At 40.8% G+C, this 26,614-nt stretch overlaps 1 protein-coding gene across 1 annotated transcript in view; it reads left to right on the top strand.

Annotated features, from left to right (window-relative positions):
• ofcc1 (orofacial cleft 1 candidate 1) overlaps window positions 1-26,153 on the top strand; it is a 56,370-nt gene extending 30,217 nt beyond the window's left edge. Inside the window, exons 8-11 of the mRNA XM_051940730.1 lie at window positions 447-606; window positions 17,749-17,949; window positions 23,360-23,498; window positions 23,636-26,153. Of these exons, the coding sequence (XP_051796690.1) occupies window positions 447-606; window positions 17,749-17,949; window positions 23,360-23,498; window positions 23,636-23,709 (574 nt within the window). The 3' untranslated portion in view covers window positions 23,710-26,153. The remainder of the gene's footprint in view (window positions 1-446; window positions 607-17,748; window positions 17,950-23,359; window positions 23,499-23,635) is intronic.
• Window positions 26,154-26,614: the final 461 nt, after the last annotated feature.

Genomic DNA, 26,614 nt, shown 5'->3' with positions numbered 1-26,614 from the left:
ACAGATGTACAACCACAGAGACACCCAGCCAAACACAGACACTGCTACAGTCAGCTTGTGTTAACAAAGTACTTCCCACTCATAGGCCAATTTGTTTGATTCCTTTTGCTATTTCAATTGATGTATTAGACTTTTATAGAGCATCACACTGCAAATCTGCTCTGTGTAATCGATAAAAGTTTTCTCTGTTCTTCCAGCAAGTTGGGATCATCGTGATTTGACCTGTTCCATGAAAGCCAACTATTCAGTTTGGCAAAGAGGTAGCCACAGAGCTAGCTGTGTACAGTTATCTTCTTTGACATATGGCAAAGATGCATGTTTTAATGCTTTGACTGCTGACCCCATGTGACCTTCGAGGGCGGAGACAGTGATTTGGTTTGGCGTCACTCCTGCTTACACTTCCCCCTCCTCACTTTGTTTTTTTTTTATCATCATGCACCTTCCAGATTCCACAACGATGGTCGCATGCTGGATATCTTTCAGCGACTCACAGCCAAGGAGGGGATGTACTTCCTGCCTCAAGACTTTGAGCTGTCCAATCAGGAACTGAGCTACATTGTCAAGAAGGCAGAGCAGTGGAGAGGCTTCAATGGGGAGAGACGCAAGGTAAACACATCACTTCACTGTGAAACCTCTTGGTGATTAATTGGGCTAATGATTGTTTTCTTAAGGAGAGAATGAGCTAAAGGTAATTGATACTAGTCTGTTTGATTAGTTTGTGTTAAAGGGGAGGAATTACTTTTGGTTGTCCGTAACTCAGAGAGGTTTCTGCCATGGTGGTGCTGAATAAAAGAGCTGTCTTTTGAGGAATGAGTGGGACAATGTAAGAAACGTTAAACGGCAGCCAAGATGATGTAACATTCACTGGTCACTTTAAAGGAGATATTACATCTGAGCGGATGTATAGAATGGGCTCATTTTATATCATTAAATTTTCTTTAGTTACATTTGAGAAAGCTGAGAATTCATCTCAGAGGTCTTTAGCTTCATTCTAATTAGTACAAGATAATTACCAAAACAGAAACTCGGCTAGCGGGCTGCCTGATTAGTCTGTGGAAACCAATTTCCGAAGATATTTCATTAAAGAGAGACTGCTCAATCAACACATATACCGGGATGCCTGTGCATGCTATAGTGGGCATTCTCTTAATGTTGGATCTTGATGTCAGGTAAGGCAGCCTGAATAAATGCATGTCCCCATGAAATTACTATCACGGAGAGAGGCTGTTGCATGTTTGACAGCCCAGTGTAGGTCGATGGTGATGACACAGGGAAGGGCAGTGTATTAGCACCGAGCCTACACCCGATGTAAAATCTTTGCATAGTGATTGAAAATGTGACTTGTTGAGATAAGGGAAATAGAATGCGGCGATCAAACTGCAGCCCCCCTCCTCTTTAATTTACTCTGTAGGATTTGTTAGTGGCACACATCGCTCGGTGTTCTCCATGTTCATTAACTCCCTTGCTCTTTGCTTGCACAAGTTCACATGACTGTATATGGAGGCAGAAACCACAGTAGATTCTCACTTTCTGGTAAAATATGGATGGAGTGTTAGGAAATTATGCATTATTATGTCTTACCGGGGAGTCACAGTAGGCCTGAGCAAGCCAAAAGATGTTTTTTTGAGGGTCAAAGCAGTTAATATTTGAATGAATGAATCCCTAGAATATCAATGCCCTGTGAAACTCTGTCTTACAGTCTATACTTTAAAATTCTAATTTCCTAAATGTGAATAGAAGCAATCCACTGCTTTTCAAACACTCACAAAAGTTCTCAAGTAGTCATTTGGAGTTTTTCAGAAGATATACACATGATTGTGTTATTATAATAATAAAAATGAGATGGAACTTGTAGTTTTCACTTCATGAGAAATATAGTTTTATTCCTTAACCCTCGTGTTGTTGTGCGAGTCAAAAGTGATTCATTTTAAAGTTTGAAAAGTGAAAAAAAAATAAAAAATTCACAGTGAAACTTCTGATGTCACATTTTCAACATTTTTGGGGGAAAAAAAAGAAATGCTAAAAATGTTCTTAAATAAAATATTAGAAGTTTTACTGATATATATGTAATCATTTTAGATATTTTTAGTATTTTTTAGTATTTTTACTCATTTTTTGAAAATATTTACAATAATTTTCTTGCCAAATTTGGGAGACTTTTTAAAAATAAAACTTTCAAGAGAAACTTTGAAGGAATTATTGGAATTTTCTTCCTGAAGGTTTTGCAAATTTTCAGAAATTTGGGGAATTTTTTTTGCTGAATTTTTTTTTTTTGGACAAGGAAACACTATTTTTTGGTGCCCGTAAATGAAGACAGCAGGAAAGTTTAATACAGCATTCAGTTGAATTGACTGTGACTTGTCAGACAAGTTAGAATTCTGAATAGAGTTCTGCAGGTTGTGTTAATACAAGTTTGTTTTACATTATGTTTATGTGTTGTACCATAAGCTTGACCTTGCTTGCTGTTTTCTTTCATAAAAACTAAGCTCATTAAAAGGAGAGAGAATGAAATGCATAACATGAAATCGTACATTTATCTTGCCATTTATCTCAGTTCAAGCTGTTTCACCGTGTCATTTTAAACCCACAAGATACAACAATCAGTGGCAAGTTTTTTTCTGATTTGCTTTGTTTTACATCTGTCTTCTAAGCCTTAATGAACTGCAACCCTGCCTCTTAAAGGTGACTACACCACTGCTAATGGGATGGTGATGGACCTGTTTATTGGAAGAAAATTGAACCTCCCAATGTTTGGACACTTTCAAAGAAATTACATCCCCAAAGTTTGTGATTAAGAAAATGCTTCATTTAGCAGCTGATGGCCTCTTGCTGTGGTGCACGACTAAATCATCCTTGCATTACTGCATATCTCCCTCCACAGCAACAATTACAGCATACTTCATATTGTACCTAATTTGGTGTTATTAAACTGATAAAATGCTAACACGTTAACACATTCCATGGCATGATGAAAATTTAGGGTTATTGCATTTTAACATTTTTACATTATTCAAGCAGACCATATTTCATCAAAATAAGATGGGCTTTGCCATTATTTCATAATTATTGTAACAATTTCTCCTATGAAAAGGGTCACTTTCCTAACTCAGCAAAGACATATCCCTATTAGACTAATTTGCCTACATGCAAATTTTTGTCATTTTTCCCTCATTAACTATTTATCATAGACAGGGAAAAAAATATATTCATGAAGGCGAGCAAAGGAGCAGCCCGACAGAGCTGAAACTAATATTTTGCAACTCTAATGATTTTTTGCATCCTTAATTAGATAGAATAAGGTTGATATGATTAGGTCAGGATGTAGTGTTTTTCATTAAAAATACATTTCAGAAACTGTATTCCAAATGTGCCCTTGCAATTAAATAATGAATGCGACGCATTCCTTATTATGGACCCAATTAATATCAGAGGCAAGGGCGTAATTTTAATAACAGTGGGCTACGAGGTCTTCATTAGCTGAGTGAGAGAAAGGAGGGATGAGGAGAAGGAAAACAAGGTGCTCACAGGAGCAGCAGCAGTCTGCAGCCAATTTTAGAAAGTTACTAACAGTACACGCAAAGGATAAACTACAACGATTTCAACAAATCATATCTCAGGCAAAAACAGATGCAAATGCCTCCTGTTTGTTTGAGTCTAATTTGTTACCTGTGTGTCAGGTGTCACACAGAGCAACTGATAATAGACACTTAATGGGGAAATTACGTCTGAAAGGCCTTTTAGATTTCGCCTTTTATTTTAGAACCTCTTTTGTAGCACCCCAAACAGGTGTTACAGCCACACAGGACTACAGGCAACAGTTGCTTCATCAGTTAGAAAGCCTTCAACAGTAGTAAGTTAGAAATCAGTCATCAGTTTGCACATAAGCAGGCGACCGTTAGTAAAAGTAAGACATTTATGAGTGTCTTGTATCAAAGCTGTCATCACTTATTATATCACCTCCACTATCAACTGTAAAAAGAAAACAAGCCGGGACAAGACCACTATTGCATTATTTTTAATAACAATGAACACACTTGTCATTTGAGATGTACGGTACTGGGCAGAGTCCTCGAACAGCTGGTATGTTCACCACAGAGCTCTGATCTCAGCTGAAGACAATCAGACTGCATGAATTCACAGGAGAATTGTGGCGAGATTGCCAACATGTTTGAACATCCTGTCTACCAAGCAAAACTTTAAGAGAACTGGTGCTGTTTTTAAAGGCAAAGGGTGACCACACAAAACACTGACTTGATTTAGTCAATTGATAAATAAAATCTATTCAGTGTTTTTTTTCTCTCTCTTTTCCTACAGTTCCTAAAACCTTTACACAGTGTTGAACCTCAGAGAACATAAATTAGTCGAGAAATGATATTTGCAGTGTGCACAGCAAGATTTTCTGCAATCAAATTATCACCAACATTATCAAGAATGTTTTACTGTTAATGCGAGGCAGAAAAACAAAAAACCTAAAGCACATAAAGCAAAATGAAAGGTGACAGTAATCAATTAGGATGTAGTTTCCTGGATGTGCTGTGCTGTAACTTAGAACTCAGCAAAAATCTCTGTGACGCCGTATCTCCCTCCAGCACTGAAACAATAAAAAAAGAATCCACATTCAATAACCAACCTGCAAATGGCCTATTATTATCAAACTTGTAATTTTCACAAGGCGGTCATAAAACATAATCTAATTTTTACTTTCTTACCAATTAACTTTATATTAAAGATTCCTCCATGCCATATGATCATTTGAGTTGCTTCGAGGTTTAAGTATTACTCTCAGGTTAAGATGTCAGCAGTGGAGCTCACTGACTAAGCAAAAAGGGTGAATGCACTGAAGACCCAACTAGATGTGTGAGTTTCAATTTAATCACCCAAAGAAAGGATAAACTAAATGAAGAGTGAATTTAGTTCCAATAGTTGTGAGAGAGGTGGCTTTAGCTCACAATTGTAGGATTTTTTATATATTTTTTAAAATAACTTTCTCAAATTATGTCTCCTCTTTGCTATTTCTAATCCTAAAAAACAAACAAAAAGACATTATGCCTTCCGATCTTTTTAAACCCGCAAGAGAAATTGTGATTTGTAATATTTCTATAATCAATAGAGTGAATATTCTTTATTTTCATGTATTTTATTTATTAGATTTCCCCTGAAGTGGAACAGAATTGACAATAATTGTTTGTATTTGTGTTTAGTTGCAGGGTGAGGATGGTGTGTATCACTGTTTATTTTTTAATTTGTAAAATAAGCACATAAAAAGTTCACAGAATTCAACAAGAAACTACAATCAATACTGCAGTTTAATCAACTAGAGGCAAATTTGAGCAAATTGCAACAAATAAACAAAGAATCTTCATTTTCCCAGTGCTTTTATTACCAGAATGCTCTGAGCTAGTGAGTGGGCTAGCATGCTCCACATCATACTAGCGGTTCCGTAATGAGCCCCATTAATTATGTAAAGGCAGTGATGCAGATGGACCTAATTAATTGTCTCCCGTCACCCCCTTGATTACTGTACCTGGAAGGGAGGTGTTAATTTCTGTAATACTTAAGCAGGTACGCAAACTGTTTTGTCGGAGCCATCGCCATGACAATGACAGAGTGGAGCAGCAGCTTACCCGGCTGCAAAGCTCTTTTTGCTGTTAATTCACCAAAAGGAAAGTTTCCCAGTGGTGCTGGTGACATTGCGATAATTGAAGGAGAGAGGGAGAGATTAAAAGAAGTGGGGAAGGAGGGAGACAGCAGAGAGGGGGTTTGTATGGCGGCCCTGGAGATGTTTTCTCAACCTGATTGCATCAACATTTGCGTACCTTTGCGCCGTTTGTCTCTGTATGTCTAGGTAATGGGTTACCAGCGGGCGAGTTTGGGAACACCCAAGGTGCTTTGCAACAGCAGCATGGTTGGTGGAGAGTAAACCTGTTGAGAGTCAAGCAGCACAGATTGGAGTGGTAATGATAACCTGAGTCTGGGGGGCTGGCTGTTAATCATGCGAGATGTGTTCTCCATTTTAATCTGCAGCTGGCACGCTGTTGTTGCCACCTGACCAGACAGATATATCAGGGTCATCCTCTTTTAATGTCTGTTACCCAGTGCCAAAAAACACAGTTTTTGTCTCTATCTTACTGCAAAAGATAATTTACAAAAACTTTCAGACAAAAATAACATGATACAGATACAGCTGTGTACAAAACAAACTTGTCAAACACAATCACCAGCACAATATATACAATAAAACAAACTACACATTGCCCAGAATAGAGCCGTCAGACTTGTTTTATATTGCCCCATCAGAGCAAACACAGACAGTATGCATTGTAAACTCTCATGGTTAAAAGTAGAAAAAAGGCTTTCTTTAAGTACAGTCACGTTCTTTAGCAATACTGTTTATTCCACTAAACCTGAGTTTTAAACAATCAAATTATCAGATTTAGTCAGGTTCATAGTCATTCTACTAGACTAGCAAATGATGGTCAAATGACATCACCATGCCCAAAATCCTATACTTTGAAAAAGACAGTTATCTATCATGCTATCCAACTTTGGAATAGCTGCCCCCTGCACATATGACAATCTAACAGCAAGGCCTCATTCAAATACCATCTTAGGATGCATTAATGCATCACATGACAAGTCTAACGTCCTATTTCTGCCTTGTTTCTTGTTCTGTTTGTTCCTGTTCATTGAATGATTTCTTTGGAGACTAATATCAACTTGTTTAAATGTAATAAAATGTAAGACTGCACAGCACTAATGTGCCGCTGGTAGTATTACCGTAAACATGATGTATATTAAGATGTCTATTTTGACTGAGGTGATCTGGAAATATGATCTTTTGATGTGAGGTTTGTTTTCTTTTTTCGGACCCCAGGAAGACTAGCTGGTGCCATTGGCATCAGCTACTGGGGAACCTTTGAAATAAATAAATACATAAATAAACGAAAGGAGAATCTTCCACGATACTTGCTAGTCTACATGCTCTAAAGTCATGCTTTCCCGCTATAATACAAGACTTTCCTGAGTGTGTTCATCACTCACGTGCTTTGCTAACAGTACAGTAAAGTGAGTATGAGCCACCTTAGATACAAATCTAAACTCTAGTAAAGGAGGAAGGTGAACAGAGGGAGCGTTGGACCATGACAGGACACACAGGAACCGCTGTCACACAACAATAGAACCTTCAGCTCCTCAACAGGAACCCATAACAGCAACACAGGAACACCAGGAGAGGAGATGAAGAGCTGAGTGCTTCAGTGGCGCAGGAAGAGTTGTCTGGAGTCAGAGGGCAGCTATTGGTTTATGGTGTGTGAGTGTGAGTGTGTGTATGTGTGCAAGCATGGGTCAAAACAGTCCTCCTAACCCCACAATAACCTCTACCAGAGAGCAGAGTGGTCAGTGTGTGGACAAATGTGTGTCTGTGTGTGTGTGCATTTATGTGCTTGGCTGCATGTGTATGAATGCAAACCTGTTCATGTGCATTTAGTACATCCGTGTGTATGCCGTCATGCACAAGTGTGAGCGTGTGCATGCAAACCTTTCTGCTTGCCTGCATGTGCATGTCACATTAGAGTGGCTTCTTCAATTACAGTGGATGTTTTTTTTTTTCCTTTTCTTTTTTTTAGTGGACAGTGCTGAGGGCCCCAATGGCCCGGGGCGATAGCAAGCGGCAGGCAAGGACAGGAGCGACACAGCAGCAAGCACAGCATCCACAGTCAGAGCATTAGGGAGCTCAATATGAGATATGACTGCAAAGGCTACATGCCTGTGTTCCTGAAAAGGTCATGGACTTTGCTGGGCAGTAATGTGTGAAAGCTGTGCATTGCAAAAAAAAAAAAAGAGGAGAGAAAAAAAACTAGATAAAGATCAAACGTGAACGCTTTCACCTCCATTTCACACGTATGATTTTTTGGACTCAAACACAAAGCATCTCCATGCAAACTGAGCCAGTGATAGAATTAAAGCAAAAATAAATGTTGTCTGAGGAAACACCAACAAAATAACATCATCACGCACGATTTAACTTCTTGCATGCACAAATTGAAAATGTATGTATTGCATGCTCAGCCACTGAAGTAAATGGGCATCTACTTTGATTTAGTGACAAATCCATCATACGATCATCGGTGCTCTATTAAAACAGGCCAAGATGTAAACTACCTCTTATTGTTGCTTAAATTTCACAAGATGATGTTCATACTTTGATTAAAACTCCCTGTATTTCTAAACAGGCCCACATTTCCAGCAGTGGGTAGGGAGAGAAAGGAGAAAGTGTTCCAGTATGAACTCGTTGGTGTGAACAGTTTAATTACAGGGAGTGTCAGCCCCATTGCTTAATGTGTCCCTTACAATTAATCCAGGGAGAGGATGTCATTATCTACCAATGCCTGGGCCTGGGCAGGCTTTTCTGTCTGAGGGAGGGAATGAGAAAAGGAAAATGAGTCCAAACAAGGAAGTGGCTTCGGTTAGCAGCCTGTAATATGTTCAACCTATGTGTCACACAACAGGATCAAGCTAAGATGCTCGGATATTGTTTCGAAAAGATTGTGTTTAAATATCTGAGACACTTGACTCTTATCAGTGAGGAAGAGATTTTTCCTATAATTTCTTCATAATGTGAGGCTTCGCCCATCAGCTGTCAAAACATGTGCAGCTGGAGGAGCTTAAATTGACACCAGGTTTTCACCACTTTTCGGTGCGTTTCCTTTCCTCCGCTCGCCTCCTTCGTCTCCAAGTCCTGGAGAGTCCTCACTTGTTCCCTTGCCATCCCATAATGTGAAACAGAAGGCAGCAAATTGGACTGTTGAAGAGTGAGAAAAGATTTTAGCAGGAGCTCTCCAAACACGGAACAAAATTAGGACTCACTTTACGCCAGTTCCAGAGGTTTTCGGCTCAGATGTGTGTAGTCGGCGCAGGCTGTGGTTTAGCCAAACATTTTAACTAACTCATAATACAGTGAGAAGTAATAATAGAAGTTGATTATAGCCGCTGAAGAAGTGTTACACACAGGAGCGATGTGGTGTGTATCATACATGCAAACATGCATGCAGCCCCGGACTCCACAGAGGTTTTAGAGCTTGAACCTGACAGATCTGATGCTTTGTGACTGTCCGTCGTTAGTCACTTCTTTTCCCTTCACTCCCTTCCTTTCCTTTAAAGAGTTTGACCTTGGCCGTTTCCTGTGGCCCGGAGGGGACGAAGAAGTCCTGGTGATTGTGACAGGTGTCGCGTCTTAACAGCCCCACATGACATCCCAAGGAGAGATAGACATTTGGAGTTTTTTTTTCATAAGGGTTTTACTCATAACCTTAAAGAGACAGCGGAGAGAGAGAGAGAGAGAGAGAGAGAGAGAGAGAGAGAGAGAGAGAGAGAGCGAGCGAGCGTGTCTGTGTGCGTGTGTGTGTGCGTGTGTGTGTGTGCACGTGAACCTACTGTATCTGTGTGAGAGGAAATGTGTGTGAAGTCTTACCACTGATTCCCAGCTCTCATTTTGGTTATTGGCTTGGATACTTATCACCTCCAGCCTCCGAGGCTTGATTAGGTTGAAGCTACTCCAAAGTCAAATTCTGGATATCAAAGGCAATACCCAACTTTGGCATCTGTCTGCAGCATCTTAATATGAAGCCTGGTCTCCTGAAATTTTGAGAACTGAACACAACATCTTGAAACATGTCTTCCGAGCAGTTAGAGAGGGAGAAATGTGTTTTCCCACCACAAAAGGATTACCTGAAGGAGGCATGTCACAAGTGCTGAATTAGTTTGGTGGAAAGTGTTGGTGATGAGATTGGCTTGGCTTTGAAGAGACTAAATATTAAAGTTCATACAGAGGCATGTGCTTTACTGATGCACGTTTTTTCATATGCTCATGTTTGCATATTTGATTGAATCGGGCTTTTGTGTGTGGAAACTTGATTGAAATGTTTGTCAGTCATTTGTGAACAGAGAATATTAGAAGCACTTAAATGTGGAATAGACTTATTTTTCTTTTGTTAATTGAAGTTGCAAGTAAACTTCAATATGCTCCAGAACAAACCAGGAAGAGTGATCTCCTTAGGGCCCGGTGTGAGTCAGACATGGCGTGGAAGAAAAAAGATGGGCTGCTATCTGAGTTGTTTACTGTAGGTTGGGAGTAGGCTTTCTGCAAAGGAGATTAGTAACAGTGAATTATGCATATCTTATTTTCTGGATTATCTCAGGCACTCAGAGATACTATCTCACTGGATAATCTCTTTTAAAGTCGTTTGGTTTATTCTGACTGTAAATACAGTCATTTTTTGCTTGTTTATCTTTTCTCGAAGTCCAATCTTAGTCTGTGCTACTTTTGGATGCCGTATATTATTGCACATTAACTATGATTATTCAGGTTGAAATATTTATAGACAGCGATCTTTGCTTTATAGTCACAGTAATGTGAAGAGAGTGGGTGAAAGCCACTGTAGCATACTAGCCATTTTGTCACTGTGTGTGCGTGTGTGCATGCACATATGTGTGTCCCTCCATGCAAATGTGAATGGGTGGCCTGTCTTGTCCAGTGGTGCGTTTAACCAGACACAGACCTTTGCTTCAGCCAAATCAGGCCCAACGCAGACAGTGTGCATCCATGCCATTTTCAAGCTGCTCCAATTATATCTGCCGACCGTCCACATATTGGCCAAATTTACAATAATAGCATATCTATTTCCATTCTAATGGCTGACATTGCTTGGCTTATCCATGCATGTATGTCGGTGGTCTTTCATGCTTTGTGGTTTGGTCTGTTCCCAGCCATGTGCAATGTGTTGTAGCATGTCTTGGCTTTGTGCATATGTGTTGTGTGAACCCAGTGTGTGGCTTTGTACAATGCACTGGCGCATTGTTTAGAAACAAGTTACATTAATGGGATTTAATAGATTTTTTTTTGTAATGAGCAGTGCAAAGGATACCAATTTTATTTATTGTATATAATTACTAATCTCAGTGACTCTCTGTTGCTTTGATATTTGTAGACAGCTAATTTGTTGTCTTAACTGGAGCTTGATGGAGGGAGATCAGTATAATTGGTCCACAATGTGTTGGTTCAGGAGCTTGAGGTAGGGAAAGGAGGTTCGGTTCTATCAGAGGAGGAAAAGCGAAAGAGATTGTGAAAACTACACCTGGGTTGAGAGCTGTGTGCCGTCACTGAGGCTGAGGTAGCTGCTGGATGGTCAGTAAATCTGTGTCAGTTTATAGATGTGTATGTGATAAAATACAACCTTCCATTTCTGGACAATAAAGATGGACAGGAAAGTTTAACGGATTTTGTGGATTTAGAGTTGCTTCAAGGCATCTTTGACAGATTTAAGTTGAGTAAGTAAGAAGTAAAGCATTACATTTGGTTTGTAGTTGTTAATAATGCATTTACATTTTAAATTAGGATTAAAATTTGACCCTAACTTCCCCAATACATGTGTGCATATGTGCATGCATTAGTATCTCTGAGACTAAGCATGCGTATTTGTGCAGTTTGACCTCTGATGTATAAAGCTTGAGCATTTGCACTACAGTATATGTGTTTATTAATATAAATTGGTGCATGTGTCCATGAGCCTGTGTTGGCATGTGTGTGTATGTGCCTGTCTGTGTCTGTGGCATGAACACAGTGTTCAGCAACCAGGCCTTGAACCCGGGCCAGCTCTTACAGAAACGGTGGTGGTGGTGGTGGAGAGGAGGGATTGACCCTCTATAGCTTAGAGAGCCTGAGTGCACACTACACCCCCCCCCCCATGCACGCACACACACACACACACACACACACACACACACACACACACACACACACACACACACACACACACACAAACACAGTCCTCCTCCTCCCCCTCACCCCACAACCCTCCATCCCTCCCTCTCCCCCACCTCCACTCCCTGCTGCATAGCCCCAAGCGCCCGCAGGCGTTGGAGATGCACGCATGCGTTGCCTCACTGTGTGGGGCTTTGTCTGTTTGCGAGCGAGGATGTATGTGTGTGTTAGCATGTAGATGAGTGTTACTGTTTCCCTCCGTGTTTGTGTGTGCGTGTTTGTGTGCGGACAAAAGAAGCAGCCACGTCTACCTCTTTTCTCACTTGGCAATAATCACTGATGCTCCTTTCAGCTCTATCCGCGCTGGCGTGTCTGCTGCATCTTCACGTTTGGGTTGCCCTTTGTTTTGACATGTACAGAAAAACCCGCGTCAAATAGTGATATCTAATATCACGTTTATGACACAGTGGCAGCGGGGCAGTCGTATAAACGCAAAAGATTGAAAGGATGTTGTTGATGAAATCAGTGTCGTATGATTTAAGATCCACTATCATCCATATAGTGGTTGATAAAGTTGTCATGAGCAAATCATCTGTTTTGATGAAACACAGACTTCAAAACACTGACACATGATCATCAGCACATGCTTTGCTTCACCATCCAGTGGTGATCTTTGTAAGAGAAATGTCCATGACAGCATCTTGATAAAGTTTGTTCATTGCGATTATATTTTCGTGATACAAAAGAAACTAGTAATGACATTCATGATGACCAAATATCATTATTCTACTGAAATGTAATAATAAAATTAAATTATATTTCTTTTATACAATTTCACTGTGGTATAGATATTAGTTTCTGTGGCATTCCTATCTCTCCTCTTCACAAACCTGTGTAATCGTGCAGGCCTATCTTAATCTGATGCAGCAATCCATGAACTATCCCACCAACAATAACTGGAACTGCACAAATACTTGAAAATGCTTCCTGGTGAACTATGACAATCCTACTGTGCAGTATTTCCAGCCAACATGACTCTAATCTGGATTACAACATCAATTGTTTACACAAAGGTGGCTAAAAAAAAACAGATGACTTTCACCTTTGTATGACAGCATGATCTGTGTACTCTAAATACACCTTTAACACGAGAAGCTAGAGAGTTATAACATGCCAGCCCTTAAAGACAAGCTTGAACTTAGACTTTCAAGCTTGATTTCCACTCATTGAATGAATTCAAACTCGATCCATATGCAGATCTTGTGTCCAGTCCCAGCCATACCTCAATGCCCCAAATCCAGCCAATTCCATGTATCAGTCTTAGTACTCTTCCCATCTCTCTTCTCACTACAGCTGTAAATCTCTTCTCGGGCATAGCACAAGCTCCACATCCAACTCCATTCCCAATCCTGCCTCTTGCCCTTTTCAAAGTGCCAGCAGTCACAGCCCCATCCTAAGCACCAGGTCCAGAACCAACAACATCCTCGGTGTTCTCCCACAGTCCAAACCCATATCCCCCACTCCACAGAGCTTCAATCTCTTCCCTAGTCTCATTCCCAACTACAGCCACAGCCGGGGCTTCCATGTGCGACTGACACATAAATAACCAAGCCTGTCCGCCACCCAGGCAAATTCAAATGCACCTGTCAAAGTGATGAAACACCCGCCCGCAGGGAAGCATTGTTTACATTTTCACTCCACTCTTTGCAAAAGTGAGATTCTAATTATTTTCCCACTGTAAATTAAAGCCAAGTGGGACAGAACTACAAACCAAAAGGATCATGGCAGTGGAGAAAACCCCAACGCTCCCACAGTATGCAGGAACTGGCGCGGGGTGGGAAATAGCTGAAGAAAATGTGTGGGTGGTAGACGGAGGGAAGGTCAGCAGCTTTTGTCTTCAAGAGGGGAGATAGTAGGAGAGACAGACGGGGGAGAAAAGAGAGGTAAAGCATTCGCACTGGCTGTACGGCAAGACTAGTTCTGTTGTGCTCATTACAGACGGGGTCTAGAGAACTCCAACCAACTGGAATACATTATTCCCTCACATTTCATACATAATAATGTGCCAAAAATGTGCTGCATTATTTTTCATATCAATGGACAGAGAGAGAGACAGAAAGAGGTAGAGAGGCCGAGAGAGAGAGAGAGAGAGACCGAGAGAGAGGGGGAAATGTTTAATTAGTCCATGGGAACATGCAAATGGGAGGTAAAATTAGACAGAGGAAGGGAGATCTGGAGAAGAGAGAGTGCATGAATGGTAATGATGGCTATCTAGTTTGGATCAATCATTAAGGGATCAGGGGGACTGACAAGCCTGTTTGTGCCCATGCCTTAGGCTCCTGTTCTGGACAGTAGCCAGCCTGGCTCAGCCTGCCTGCCCATGGAGGCTTCTCTTTCTCCCCTCCCTTCAGTCACACACAGGCACACACTTATGCATATGTACAGCTGCATCTACAGTACAGGTGCAAGCAAGTTTACTTCAACGTAGGTGGACACACACAGACACGTATATGTATGTATAGTCCACACACCTTTATCCCCGTAAAATCCTAATAATTAAGACACATAATTACCTCACTCTGGGGCTGTGTTAGTTTGTGTTTATTAATCAGTGATGCATCCACCCTTGTGGCGGTGTTTTTGAAATAGGGGATGCACAACCACTTTTTTTGACTGTGGGTGATTTCTAATTTGCTTCAGAGGCCTGTGATTAGTTCCTATTTTGACACTGTGGTTTGATCAGTGAGAAATAGCAAAGTTTACTGCGAGGTCATGGGGTGAAGCTTGGGAACTCTTTTGGCTGTCATTAGGGAAATGCCAGATTAGGTCAATGTGGAAATGGCCTTTTTTAACTCTAGACATTGTGTTTATATCTGGCATGTCACAAAATTGAGAAAAATGTCAGACATTGATAAATGTGACAGTCAAGGACATGTGAGACAAATATACAAAATACACTGCATCAGTCCTGTTACTAGACCAGTGTGTCACCCAGTGGAAAATTACTATTTAAGGGTTCCCTGAAACCGTCTGCCCTCTTTTTTAGCTGTGAGTTGCAAGTTCAAATCCTAATTTAGGCATAAATATGGGTCACTCTTCAAATATAACACAAAAGAATATCCTTTTTAGAATGTAGTGCATTTGTCCTTTTATCTCTGAGGCAGTGATGATTATTTTTTGGCCTCAAACGAACAAAACAGCAAAGCGTCATGTTATCAGTGACAGGAATTCTAAATCCATCTCTTGACAGACTTTATATTTGCACACACTTGAATGAGGATGATTGACAGGTCAGTCAAATTTTATTACAAGTCACACTGGATTTTTTAAAAGAAAACCTTTCCACAGGCGTCTGTATTTAAAGACTGATTGCTTTTATTCTGCATTCATATGTGGTATGGTATGATTTGGTAGGTGTGAAATCACATCTTCTCCCAGAAAGACAGACAGACTATATTTGTGAACCATGGAGCCATGTCTGCAGCTGTGCCATCCCCACTTCCTGTGCCCCTGTCCCTCCCTCCCATTCCCAATGTGCATTTGCGGTAATGTCTACAAATTCTGAAATTTATGTCCCTGCTGGAAAACATGGTTTGCCGTTTATAGTCCTCCACAAAAAGAAATAAGGCCCGTCTCTCCTGATACAAGTCAAGGGACTGATGCAGACTCTATCAGATTTCTAAATACAGACCCCAACGATAAATCCTGGCTTGATTGGGTTTGAATTGGGTTAGCTCACTTGAATGCTATCTGCTTAACCCACAGCTGGCCTGTCTGCTCCATGCAGACATTGAACCTAAATCAGTCACTTAGTGCTATCAAATGGAACAATGGTGGAGTGGAGAGAGCACTCAAGCTAGGGCTAGAAGCCAGGCTAGCACCATAACGCAACACAACAGACCAGAACAGAGTAGTATAGAGCAGACAGGCCCTCTAATGCTCTTTGCTTTTTGTGTCTCAGCAATGATGCTTCCGGAGAGCCATGGTGCATTGCATGAAATGGCATCACCCAAAACCAACACACAAACACCTTTTCAGGCTTTTGTCTGGTCTTGTCAAGTGGATTTCACGTGCTAATTAGCGTAGGATGGTGGCATGGCTAACATCAAAAAAATCTATTTTCATGCAAGCCAAAATACATACACATGCACACCACACCGGGGAATTTAAGCAGGTGTGTTTAACCAAAGTGACTTAGAGTACAGAGGCACAATCCACGGTGTTTCTATCACCACTGTACAGCTTGGCTTATAGAATCCTGGAGCGGGGCCATAATTGGGTCATAGGCACACTTCCTATGGCCAGTAGAGGAGGAAAGGATGTTTTCTTACTCAGTTTTTTTTTTGCAACATTCGTGACTTTAAATGTTTGCGATTTCTTACTGAATCATGACCAAGCTGTGAGCCGTGACGAGATCTATGATTTCTGCACACTCCCAGTTGCATTTCCCCCAAAAAAGAGAAAAAAAAATGCAGCAAATCAACATACACATGCTATCCAAACAGACTGATTGCTGCCTTGCAGAGGTGCTGATTACTTAAGAAATTCAGGTAATCAGTTTCCTCCAGTGTGGGCTGAGGCCAAGCTGGAGGCAAGGCGCAGTTGAGGCGATTTCACTAATGAGCGTCTGAATTAGCATTGAAGAGTTGCATCCCGGCATCCCCACCTACCCCTCACACACACACACACACACACCTTCTTTCTTCTTTGAGCGTTCTTGGCTAGTCGTCTTCTTCTCTGCACTCGTGACTCTTTGACATTTTGACAATGAGTTCCTTTCTACTCATGGGGCTGTCTGGTTTGCAGTTTATGCTATGTCTCTAATTACAAGTGGGGGTACCGGCTCCCACTGTTTTCTCAGTGAAGTGCCTAGAGTTGTGTTTGGCTAACTGTTTATAAGTGTGGGGTGACATCGATACACCACTAAATGAAACCTCTCCTTCAGCTTGACCCTGCCACTCATGGCCCGCTGAATGAGTTTGCCTTTTTCCTTTTTCTGTATTTTTAGACGATTCATAATTACGCAGCCAATTAGGGGGTCACCTTGAAAAACTTCCTCCTCTTTTTGACTCTGACTGTGTGTGTGGCTCAGTGCATGTGTGTGGATGAAGTTTTTACTGAGCAGAGTCTGTCGCTCTGCATTAAAGTTTTAATTATGATCCAGTATACCGATTTAAGTATGCACAGGCAGACATTAAAAATAGCGCTAGCATGAGTTAGCATTCTACTTCTATACCACTCTTACACTTCTAAAAGTTAAAAAATATGTATGTAAATGTGTTAAATATGTATAAATGCTTATTTACCTTGTGTATGAGTGTGTGCAACAATTATTTTACCCTTTTAGGGCCAAGCTTTTGAGCATTAATTTGGAGTTTATTTGAGCCACATCTAATTCGGTGGTGAATAAGGATTTACCACATTTTGCTACAATGCATTAGATCTATGATCATTAGACATTCAAGCCTTGACACGCACATACTTTCAGAGAGGGAGAGAGCTTCCATGATCTTCACACATGGATGACTTCGAGTTACATGACCTACATAACACGTTACACGCCCCGCTTGCTCCCCATGTCTCACCCTAATAGGGAAGGGCAGCGCATTACAGGTGTGTAAGCCCCCAATGCATGCACATGTATACACAGAGAAAAGGAGTCATAAACAAGCCTGCCACCCGGATTATACAGCACACATAATCACACACACACAACCTGTCTCTTTACCTGCCACAGATCATTCCCTATAGGATTCCTACACTGCTACAGTAATGATGTACTGTACGCCAGCGGTGCTTATCTGGTGGCTCCAGTCGTACATACATGCTTTTCTGTTTTTTCTCCCCTCAAATCATGACATGTGAATGCATCGCTATTGAAGTTCCCACTTTGAGGACCAGAAACCTTCAAAAGAACCAGCAAGGAAGAATTTTACAACCCTCGTAACAGCCATATATTATTCTCTTCCTTCGTGTCTGTTGTTGATTAGGTGGCTGTTAATGACTATATCTGGACAGCAGAGGACCCCTTGTCAGGCTCTGCAGCTCCTGGTGATGAACCCCATAGGGAAGCTGCACCCATACCGGAGGGTGAGACCAGCACCCATGTGACCGTCTACACACTGTACCTGAGTGGGTTAAAGCAAAGATACAGGCACTTCCTCAGACAACCGGATGGGGCTATCATTGAGGTAGGTGGACACAACACATTTACAATGCACATATTTACAATACACTTGAATGTGGGGGAAAAAAAAATGTTGTTCTTACTTTTGTTCATGAATAAAACAGGGTACTGATCATCCATACTGCATTATATAACTGTTGGTTTATCCGATAAACATACAGTCTATTGCATGTCTGTCCATCCTCAGGGAGGGCCTCCTCCTCTGTTGCTCTTCCTGAGGTTTCTTTCCCTGTTAAACATGTTTTTGTGGAGTTTTCACCCTTTCTGCTTGAAAAATGTCAAGTTTCCAGAAGCATTTGCAGAATAAAACTGCCTTTTACAGTCACTCCACTCCATAATCTAACTGCAAATTTAAGTTTGGATGCAAAGGCTGCACAGTGCTCTAAATCCATTAGTTTAATATTTCATCTGCAATGTATAAAATATTGGGGCTAACTGTGGAAAATACAACATTTTTGCTTTGCCCAGAGTTAATATGCAAACATTTATGGATTATGGCAATTTACGTCAAATAGACATGCTGCCAAGAGTTTGAAAACTTAGACGTAAAAGAAAACAATGGGGAATATGTGTTTTTGTTCTTTCTGAATCATATAACTGTCTCATAAAAGGTGAAGTTTGGTACAGTAATTAAAATCTGCATTGATTACATTTGAAACCAGTTTGTGCAGGTTTATCCTTACTTTTCCCAGATTCTATAACACTCTGCAAGAGTGAGAATAGGGAAGGACAGAAATGGATGCAGTACCAAGTTCGATTTGCCTGGGGACAAATGTTGACTTAGTTCAACAGAAGTACAACTACTTTCTAACTCCTTACACACATTTTGCAAACAAAAGCTTTTCCTCTGTCTCTTCTGCCTGCAACAACAATTACATATTCTATGGTAATATATATAGTCCAGGACATTCTGTTTAATGTTGAGCCCTGACTTATGACGACCTTCGAAACAGGAAAAGAACACAACACCACATCACTTTCCCACCCTGTATTTGTTGAACCTCGTCCTGCAAGCACCTGCAAGAGAGGCAGGTCAGAAAAACTGCCTGAGTCACGGATTGTCACCTAATTAAAAGTAGTGCTTTGTGACACCTGCTGCAGTCGCAAGAATGTATTCCTTTCCTCAATCATTCTGTCACTCCCCGAGCAACTTGGATCATCGTAACAAAATTAATATTTTGAAGTTTGAATGTCAAAGGAGTGAGGGAGGAGGCTGTTGGATACACTAACAATTAGCTCTGAGGCACTGTTGCGTTCTAATTGTTCTCAATCATAATATGAGTGATGGTGAGTTTGTGTGAGTAAAAACACGGCGTGGTTATCTATTACTGGTGTCACACTGTCTGTTTGTGTGTGTGTGAGTACACCCTCTAGTCTTGTGCATAGCAGATGAGACATCTGGGGGGATTGTTGATAGCCAAACACAGCACACCGCACACACACACACACACGCACGCACACACACACACACACACACACACACACGCACACACACACACACACACACACACACACACACACACACACACACACACACACACACACAAAATGTTACGGCATTCACAAAAACCTTCGACACTCACCGTTTCCATAAACACACAAATGCAGATGCTGACACAAATGTTCTATTCCTATCACCTTGACACACACAGCCTGAGCTTACCGTGAGAAACAGAATTCATTCCTGACATTTCTGCCGTGAGAATTCATTCCCACCCTGCCCAGTTGTTATTGTTTTTTGTTTTTGTTTTTTTTAATTGTAGAAGGAAGTTTCATAGACCTTAAGTGAAAGATAGGTGTCACTGTCCTTGGAAAGCACCCACACACACACACACACTTCATAATCTTTCTGTTACTCTCTTTTCTCATACACACCGTGTCCCTTGGGTGTTGCTGTCTGTTCCTTGTAACTTCACAGGGAAAGACGTCCAGTAGCTAAAGATGCCGATGGCATCCTCTTTCACCCGCTGGTAGCGGGGAGCGATAACACCGATGTGCAGCGCCGCCGACAGAGCACTATGCCGTTCCCCTTCGCCTTGCAGCACAGACCCCCACTTTACATATTCAAAAGTAATCCTCCCCTGAATATATAGACTGGTTTTATGTATAGAGCAAGATCTAGGAATCACCAAAGGGCATCCCCAGCACTTGGAGGAATACTTGAGCTGATTTTATTAGTGCTTTATATAATTCTGGCAGTGATACACACACTGCGACACGGTGCTGTGTACAAACTGGCCTTCAGATGTAAGGTGACAGCTCCTCAGAGAGAAGAACAGCCAGGCAGGCACTTCTACAAAAATTAAATTGATAAAATATATAGAATGAAATAGAAAAAGGCTCGACTGTAAGATCCAGTGACCACAGTAATAAAGAGAATGCTCCCTCTGTTCTTACATTTATGATATTTTAAAACAATTTTATGGGTGTTCCTGTATGGGTTTATTAACTTATTCACTTATCAGAATAACACGAACAGCATGTTTTATGGTGATGGGGTTGCACTGCCATGTTCCCGGCAGCATGAAAAAACCCTTCAAATTGGATGTGTACCATGCGCAATAGAAAATTATCTGCAGTATAACCTTTGCTTTTAATTGTCTGTTTTGAAATGTTAGTGCATATGACATTTCTAAAACAGTGACAAAAATATTTACCTTACTTATAGTGTAAACTGATGTGACTCTATTCTCTTTCCCAGTTAGTTAAAAGACTAATCCTGCTACTTAAGAAGTCTGTTTCCATTTACTGAGAAAATATTGACGGATGGCTCATTTCCTTTAAAGAGCTCTGTTTTCTCAGGCAGTGTCCTGGACACCAGTGCCCCGGAGGACTTGTTCCGCCCTAAGACTAACATGACCACAGCTCCAGGGGCAAGCAGCTTTGCATAATACCCACACATTTACACCCAAAATTTGTCTAAATGAACACCTTAATAAGGAAGTCCTGGAAGAAGAGCCCTGAGCTATAGACACTGTTTCGAAGGAACAACAGCTAGGTGTGTCCTGTTTGATTTACTGCAGAACGAGAGACTGAGCAAGAGTCACGAGGAACTAAATAATTCTGTTGTTTATTCAGCCATTATTGAAGCAGCTATGTTAACATAAAGTTTTTTTCTTCTTCTTTTTGTGTTGCATTAGGGATACAACACAAAAAGCAGAAAAAAAGCAGATGCAATAAGTAGGAATGGAGTGAGAGGAGTAAAGTTGAAGTTGTGGGTGTGCAGTAAAAAATATAACGATAATGAAGTCTTTATTGACTTGCATATTGAATTCTGTTTAAAGAAAGTTAATATTAATGATCCATCATATGCTCTCATTCAGTCTGTTGCCCAAGGCAGGTGTCTGTAATATTGACCATGTTGAAGGAGTCTTCTCGCTGAATCACAACAATACAAAAAGTTAAAGCTACGTTCCCATCAGTGTGCTCCAATAAAAGACATTAAAGGTAAAGTGAGGTGTAGCTTTTCAAACACTCATTACCTATAAACAGATGTTCCACAGCTGCCAACTCACAAAATGCACTGCTGACAACAACTGTTAGGGCCAAAATTATGCAGGGAAATGCATCTATATAACCTAGGACCTTCAGAGAAGGACTCATAACCACTCTGTCTGTAGAAACAAGATGGCTGATGAAGAAATTAATGCAGGCAAAGTCATTATCTTCCCTCCTAAAACCACAGTGGGTTTATGTCCCCCTGTGTCGTTTTTTCTCCGGGGCTAGCATTTAAGTGTCGATGGACTTATAAAAAGATAGGACAAGCCAACTGTGCTCCTTTTGTCTCCTTTCCTCCATATGGGAGGCAGCAGCATATGCAAGAACTGGCTCAGCTTCTGTAAAACTTCCATTAAAGATGCACAACTAAGGCTCTGCCAGCTTGAATATTACCTCTCTCCGCAAATTATTTATGGCTCGGAAAAAACGCTGATGATGAGCATCTCCAGCGACTTGTATAAATAAAAACACTTTTCTCTGCAATTTCAGCTGAGAGTTTTTTTTTTCTCCGCTCTTTTTTTGGGGAGGGGGGGAGCACTTAACTGTTTGCAGAAACAAAAGGTATGCAGTTTATTCACACAGTGAGCTTTCAACTGTAGAACATCTAGTTTGCTCACTACTCTGAGTAATGTGTTGCTGTATCATTAGGAGGGTATATTCTCTGTATAGGTTGCAGATTTTCTCAATAACAGTGATGATGAAAATAGTGCAGCAGAGCGATACAAAGTTACGAAGAGCTTTCATCGCCGTGATATGCCATCAAATCTCTGCAGCTTTTATTTCTTGCCTCCCCATGACTCAGCCTACTGCCAGTCTGCACATGACCACGAGTCTTCGCCGGACCAATATTGACCTAATTTAGCATGCAAGAGAATATGAAGAAGTTAACCTTTGGAAGAAACACCTTGCAGCAACATTAATTGACAAACCGCATCAATTCTCCCTCCTACCCCTCTTTTGTAATTACTCTGCCGCATGTTTGATTGCCGCTGCGGAGCTGAGGACCTACGCTTCATTTGCCGTGAGGTCATCGGCAGCCCTCAGAAATATGAATTTGATTTATACAGGAAGTGAATGTGCTCTGTATGCTGTGTGTGTGTGTGTGTGTGTGTGTGATTACAAGACACACAGAGAAGGAGAGAGAGAGGGGAATGTCCTTGGCTACGTACTATATGTTGCATGAGGAGATTAATGCCTCCCTGGCAGCCATATCTGCTTAGCACTAGGACTCCTCCAAAGTACACCGCATGTAATTATCTGGCAAGTTTATACTAGTTTTAGATAAAGAAGCACTCGGTGGAACATTTTTCCATTTTTTTTCTCTCCAATTGCTACTCTATCTGTGTAATTTACAACTTTAGAAAAGTGCCTGCCTACATTTTTGACGTGACTACTTGATGCTGCTGCTGTTGTGATACTTTCCGCTGATTATTATTTATGTAACGGCATAATATATGTTATTTTCTCCCTATATATTTAGTATTTTTGGCAAATGTATGGTTTATCATTCTATAATGACTTATACCCAGTGAGATTTAAGTTGCATTTCCCTGCACTGTGCATAAGTAGGCCAACCTAGAGTTGTGAGAGCTGTTTCCCCTCTGGGACAAGAGGTAGTGTGTCATATAAAGTCTCCATTTCTGCTTCTCCTCCAACTTCACTCTAAGCACCAGGACAGAAGAAGAGACTATGCATGACAACACTACTCGCAGGCCTGAAGGAAAATAGCAGTTCTCCTGCCAATCTCAGTCACTGTCATCCAAGTTCAACCTGTACTTTGTGATGCTTGATACATACGGCCTCGGGGACGCCTGAAACTGTTGGGTTTATCATTGTGACGCTGTTCATTTTTTGTGTGTTACCTTTCAGTTTATGTCGCCTGGCTGATTTAAGCATGCACTGCTGTTTATCTGAAGGTGATTGGTGACGTGGACGGGGTTGAAAACGCGACCAGGATGGTGCCCTGCCCCGGTCAGAGCTCTGCCAGTCAGAGGGAGGATAAGGGAGGTGCAAGCGCTTCAATCCAGCTACGGAAACGGAAGAAACTGTTTGGGCGTGAGTGTTAACTAGATGCTTCTTCTTACAAATAAGGGTTATTATCATCGAATATGTGTTTTTCACATGGTGAGGAAATGTTCAGTTATCTTATACAAATACATGTATAGTTTCATCAGGTGTTTTGTTGCCCTCAGGGTACCATCGTGTTGAGCCAGTAGGGGGAAGCGGATGCGGCTCCAGTTTTGCACTGCAGGACCTCAATCAGTGATATCAAATGAAAGTGAAGATCGTTCAGCCTTAAACTGATTACCATAATCTCACTTTAAAGTCTGCAGTTGTTTCATTTTTGAATACTGGAACTGTTTCTGCTCTTTGTAGAGTTGTTAGATTCAAATATTAAAAACTGTGTTGATTAATTTCCCAGCTGTAAGTAGTTTAAATTGTATTGCCGACTTGGAAATGCAGTATAATGTGTCTCATTAACACATTTTAACAGCTTGTTTTTACACATGTCTACATGTACTGTATCATTTGTGTCATACAAAACAGAGTTACAGTCAGAAATAACTTGCTCGCCAATAGCTGACTCATACCAGCCTCAGTGGTAGTACTGTAAGTTACAGTGTTTTGCTCTTCAAAACTTATGCAAGTAAACACAAATAGTGTATGCGAACTGATAAGCTATCTGTGACCTAATAAACACTTGAGCAACACTTCTAATGAATGCAGGTTGTTAAGTGTCCCGCACTGCCTCAACACAATGAAATATGAAGATTCCTAAAGTCACTAATCAGAACACGAGTGATAAAATATCAATATTGGCCTCACATTAAGCAGGATAATATTCAGGCCAGCTTGATTTGTATTGAATATGTGTCTGCTAGCCGGTGCTTAGTGTAATGAAGTGGCTCACAAATCAGGCTGTAATGGCCGCCTACTTACACATATTGCTTAATTAAAGGTTGTGAGCTTATTAGCATGTGTCTCTGGCACAGGGTGCAGGAAGATGGGGATCAGGACTGATGTCGTTGAGGGCTCGGCTTTAAAGGTTTTATAGATAGCTAACCTATCATACTAAAGCCATAGCCCTCCTAAAATCGGATCTTAATAACCTGTCATTTTCATTGATGATGATTCTCCTTTATGGGCAGCCATTACAGATCAAGTTCTGGGTCGTGTTGAATGGCGATGGTGGTCATTTGTGCTCGTCATTATCAGGAACACACCTTACTTTGGCCTTGAAGTTGCTCCTCACCTCCATGTTTAAACCATCACAGTCTTGGCCCTGGGGCACGGCGCACAGTGCATATGGACACACACACAGAACACATTCACTCTCACACACACCCTTAAGATCCACAGAGCTCTGATGGAGCAATAGGCCGTCCCAGCCTAAAAGTCCTCATAAAAGGACTGAAAATGGGAAAAGAGAAGAATTACTGGATGACATTTTTTTTGGTTTATTGTCCATCTGTGATAGGAAATGAAGAAAAGTACATTCTGGCATAATTCTAGAGAGAAATAATCGATGGTTGACCTTAAATGTATGCACATGCTCAACATTTGTTTATTTTGGTGCACCTTTAACGTTGCCAGGATGTGTTAGACTAGTGGAGCATCCTGCCCTTCTGCCTGCCTTTGACACAAGCCAGAACCTATAGAGCTAATGCGCTCCAATTAGAGATCACTCCATTAACAGTGACAGTGCTACACCCCCAATTCAATCAGCCCCTTAATGAACATTAAGCAGAGACGCTGTCTTTCAGAGATGACAGGAAGCTCTTCTCTTTCTCCATTTGTCCTACCTTACTGCTGGGATCATTTAACTCAACTCCTCAGTTTGGTGTTTGCTCACTTTGTCTGCTTTTATTTAATATGCAACACGAAGTCGGTCTGAAGAGCAGCTGAATAACATACAGACGTATTCCACTGTTCTTCCTTTTGTTTTGATATGTTACTCTTTTATATAAATCTATAAAATTGATGAATTGCTCTTGTTTCACCTCCTGCTGTCTCTCTCATGTGGTGTTTTCTGAGAGAATCATCACCTTTTCTATTCATCAAAACAACGCCTGGTGTCGTATTTTTTTCCAACTCGGGGCAAAGGGTGCAGATGCAGAGGGGGCAAAGGTATTACAATGGTTCAAATATTTGATTGTTAATGACAAACACCCATTTCACCACAATTTAAATTTCAAATTGATCCCTGGGAGCAATTATTTCTGAGGGAGAGAAACACGCCGCTAGGTCTCTGCTCCACACATTTGCTGATTTAAGTTAAAAGAAAACCTTTTTGCAGTGCTATCATAAGGGAGCTGCAACTTTTTGAAGTAAGTGCCTGCATCTGCTTAGAGCCAACCCAACCTGGGGATGTTGCTGGAGAGTGAGAAAAGAGGGGAAAAATAAAACATAAAAAGAAAAAAATAACACTTTGTCTAATTCTATATTTATGTAGCCCTCAGCTTGAGGTATTCACATAAAACAGTTTGTATTCAGAAGTGCTGCGGTGATCGTTATGCTGCACGTTGAGATCGGCAACTCTTCGGGCACGGTTGGCGGGTGCGGCTCAGCCTGATTCATTTGAATTAAAGTTGCTCAACTAAATAAAAGGGATTCAAATTCCCACTTCTGCTGCCGTTTTCCCTTCTTCTTTCCAAACCTTCTCTGATTGTTTTTTAAGGCAATCACTAAAGCAATTCTTTTGATGAAGAATTTTGTGCATTTACTGTCTTTGCATACGTGCCTGTGTTTTCTATTTACACAGGTTCATTTAATACACGTGTTTGATGTTGAAATATAATTACGCTTTGTAAAAAGAGAACTTTCTGTTCTGATTTTTTGATCAGAGAAAACCTACAGACCTGAAGGATATCTGGGGGGGACTGGGAGCACCTTTAAATGAAACAAGAATTTTGAAAATGTGTAATCATAAATATTACATCCAAAATAATCGTTTATGTTTCAACTTCTTTGCATACTTTGTCACACATTCCTTAAACATTATTAAGAGGGTTAACTTTTTAGAATTGATTGATCGTTGGTTTCAAATAAATGAATGTTCCAAGTCTCGTTTTGCTTTTCAATCTGTTATTTTTAGGATACTTTTTAAAGAACACCTGCAGTATGGTAGTCTAATACTTTCTGATAAATTTTAGTTGGCCCTAAAAATATGG

The sequence above is a fragment of the Acanthochromis polyacanthus genome, chromosome 20, assembly GCF_021347895.1.
Source record: "Acanthochromis polyacanthus isolate Apoly-LR-REF ecotype Palm Island chromosome 20, KAUST_Apoly_ChrSc, whole genome shotgun sequence".
NCBI lineage: Eukaryota > Metazoa > Chordata > Actinopteri > Pomacentridae > Acanthochromis > Acanthochromis polyacanthus.
The sequence above is the reverse complement of the archived record's forward strand: the minus strand, read 5'-3'. Positions and strand labels throughout refer to the sequence as shown.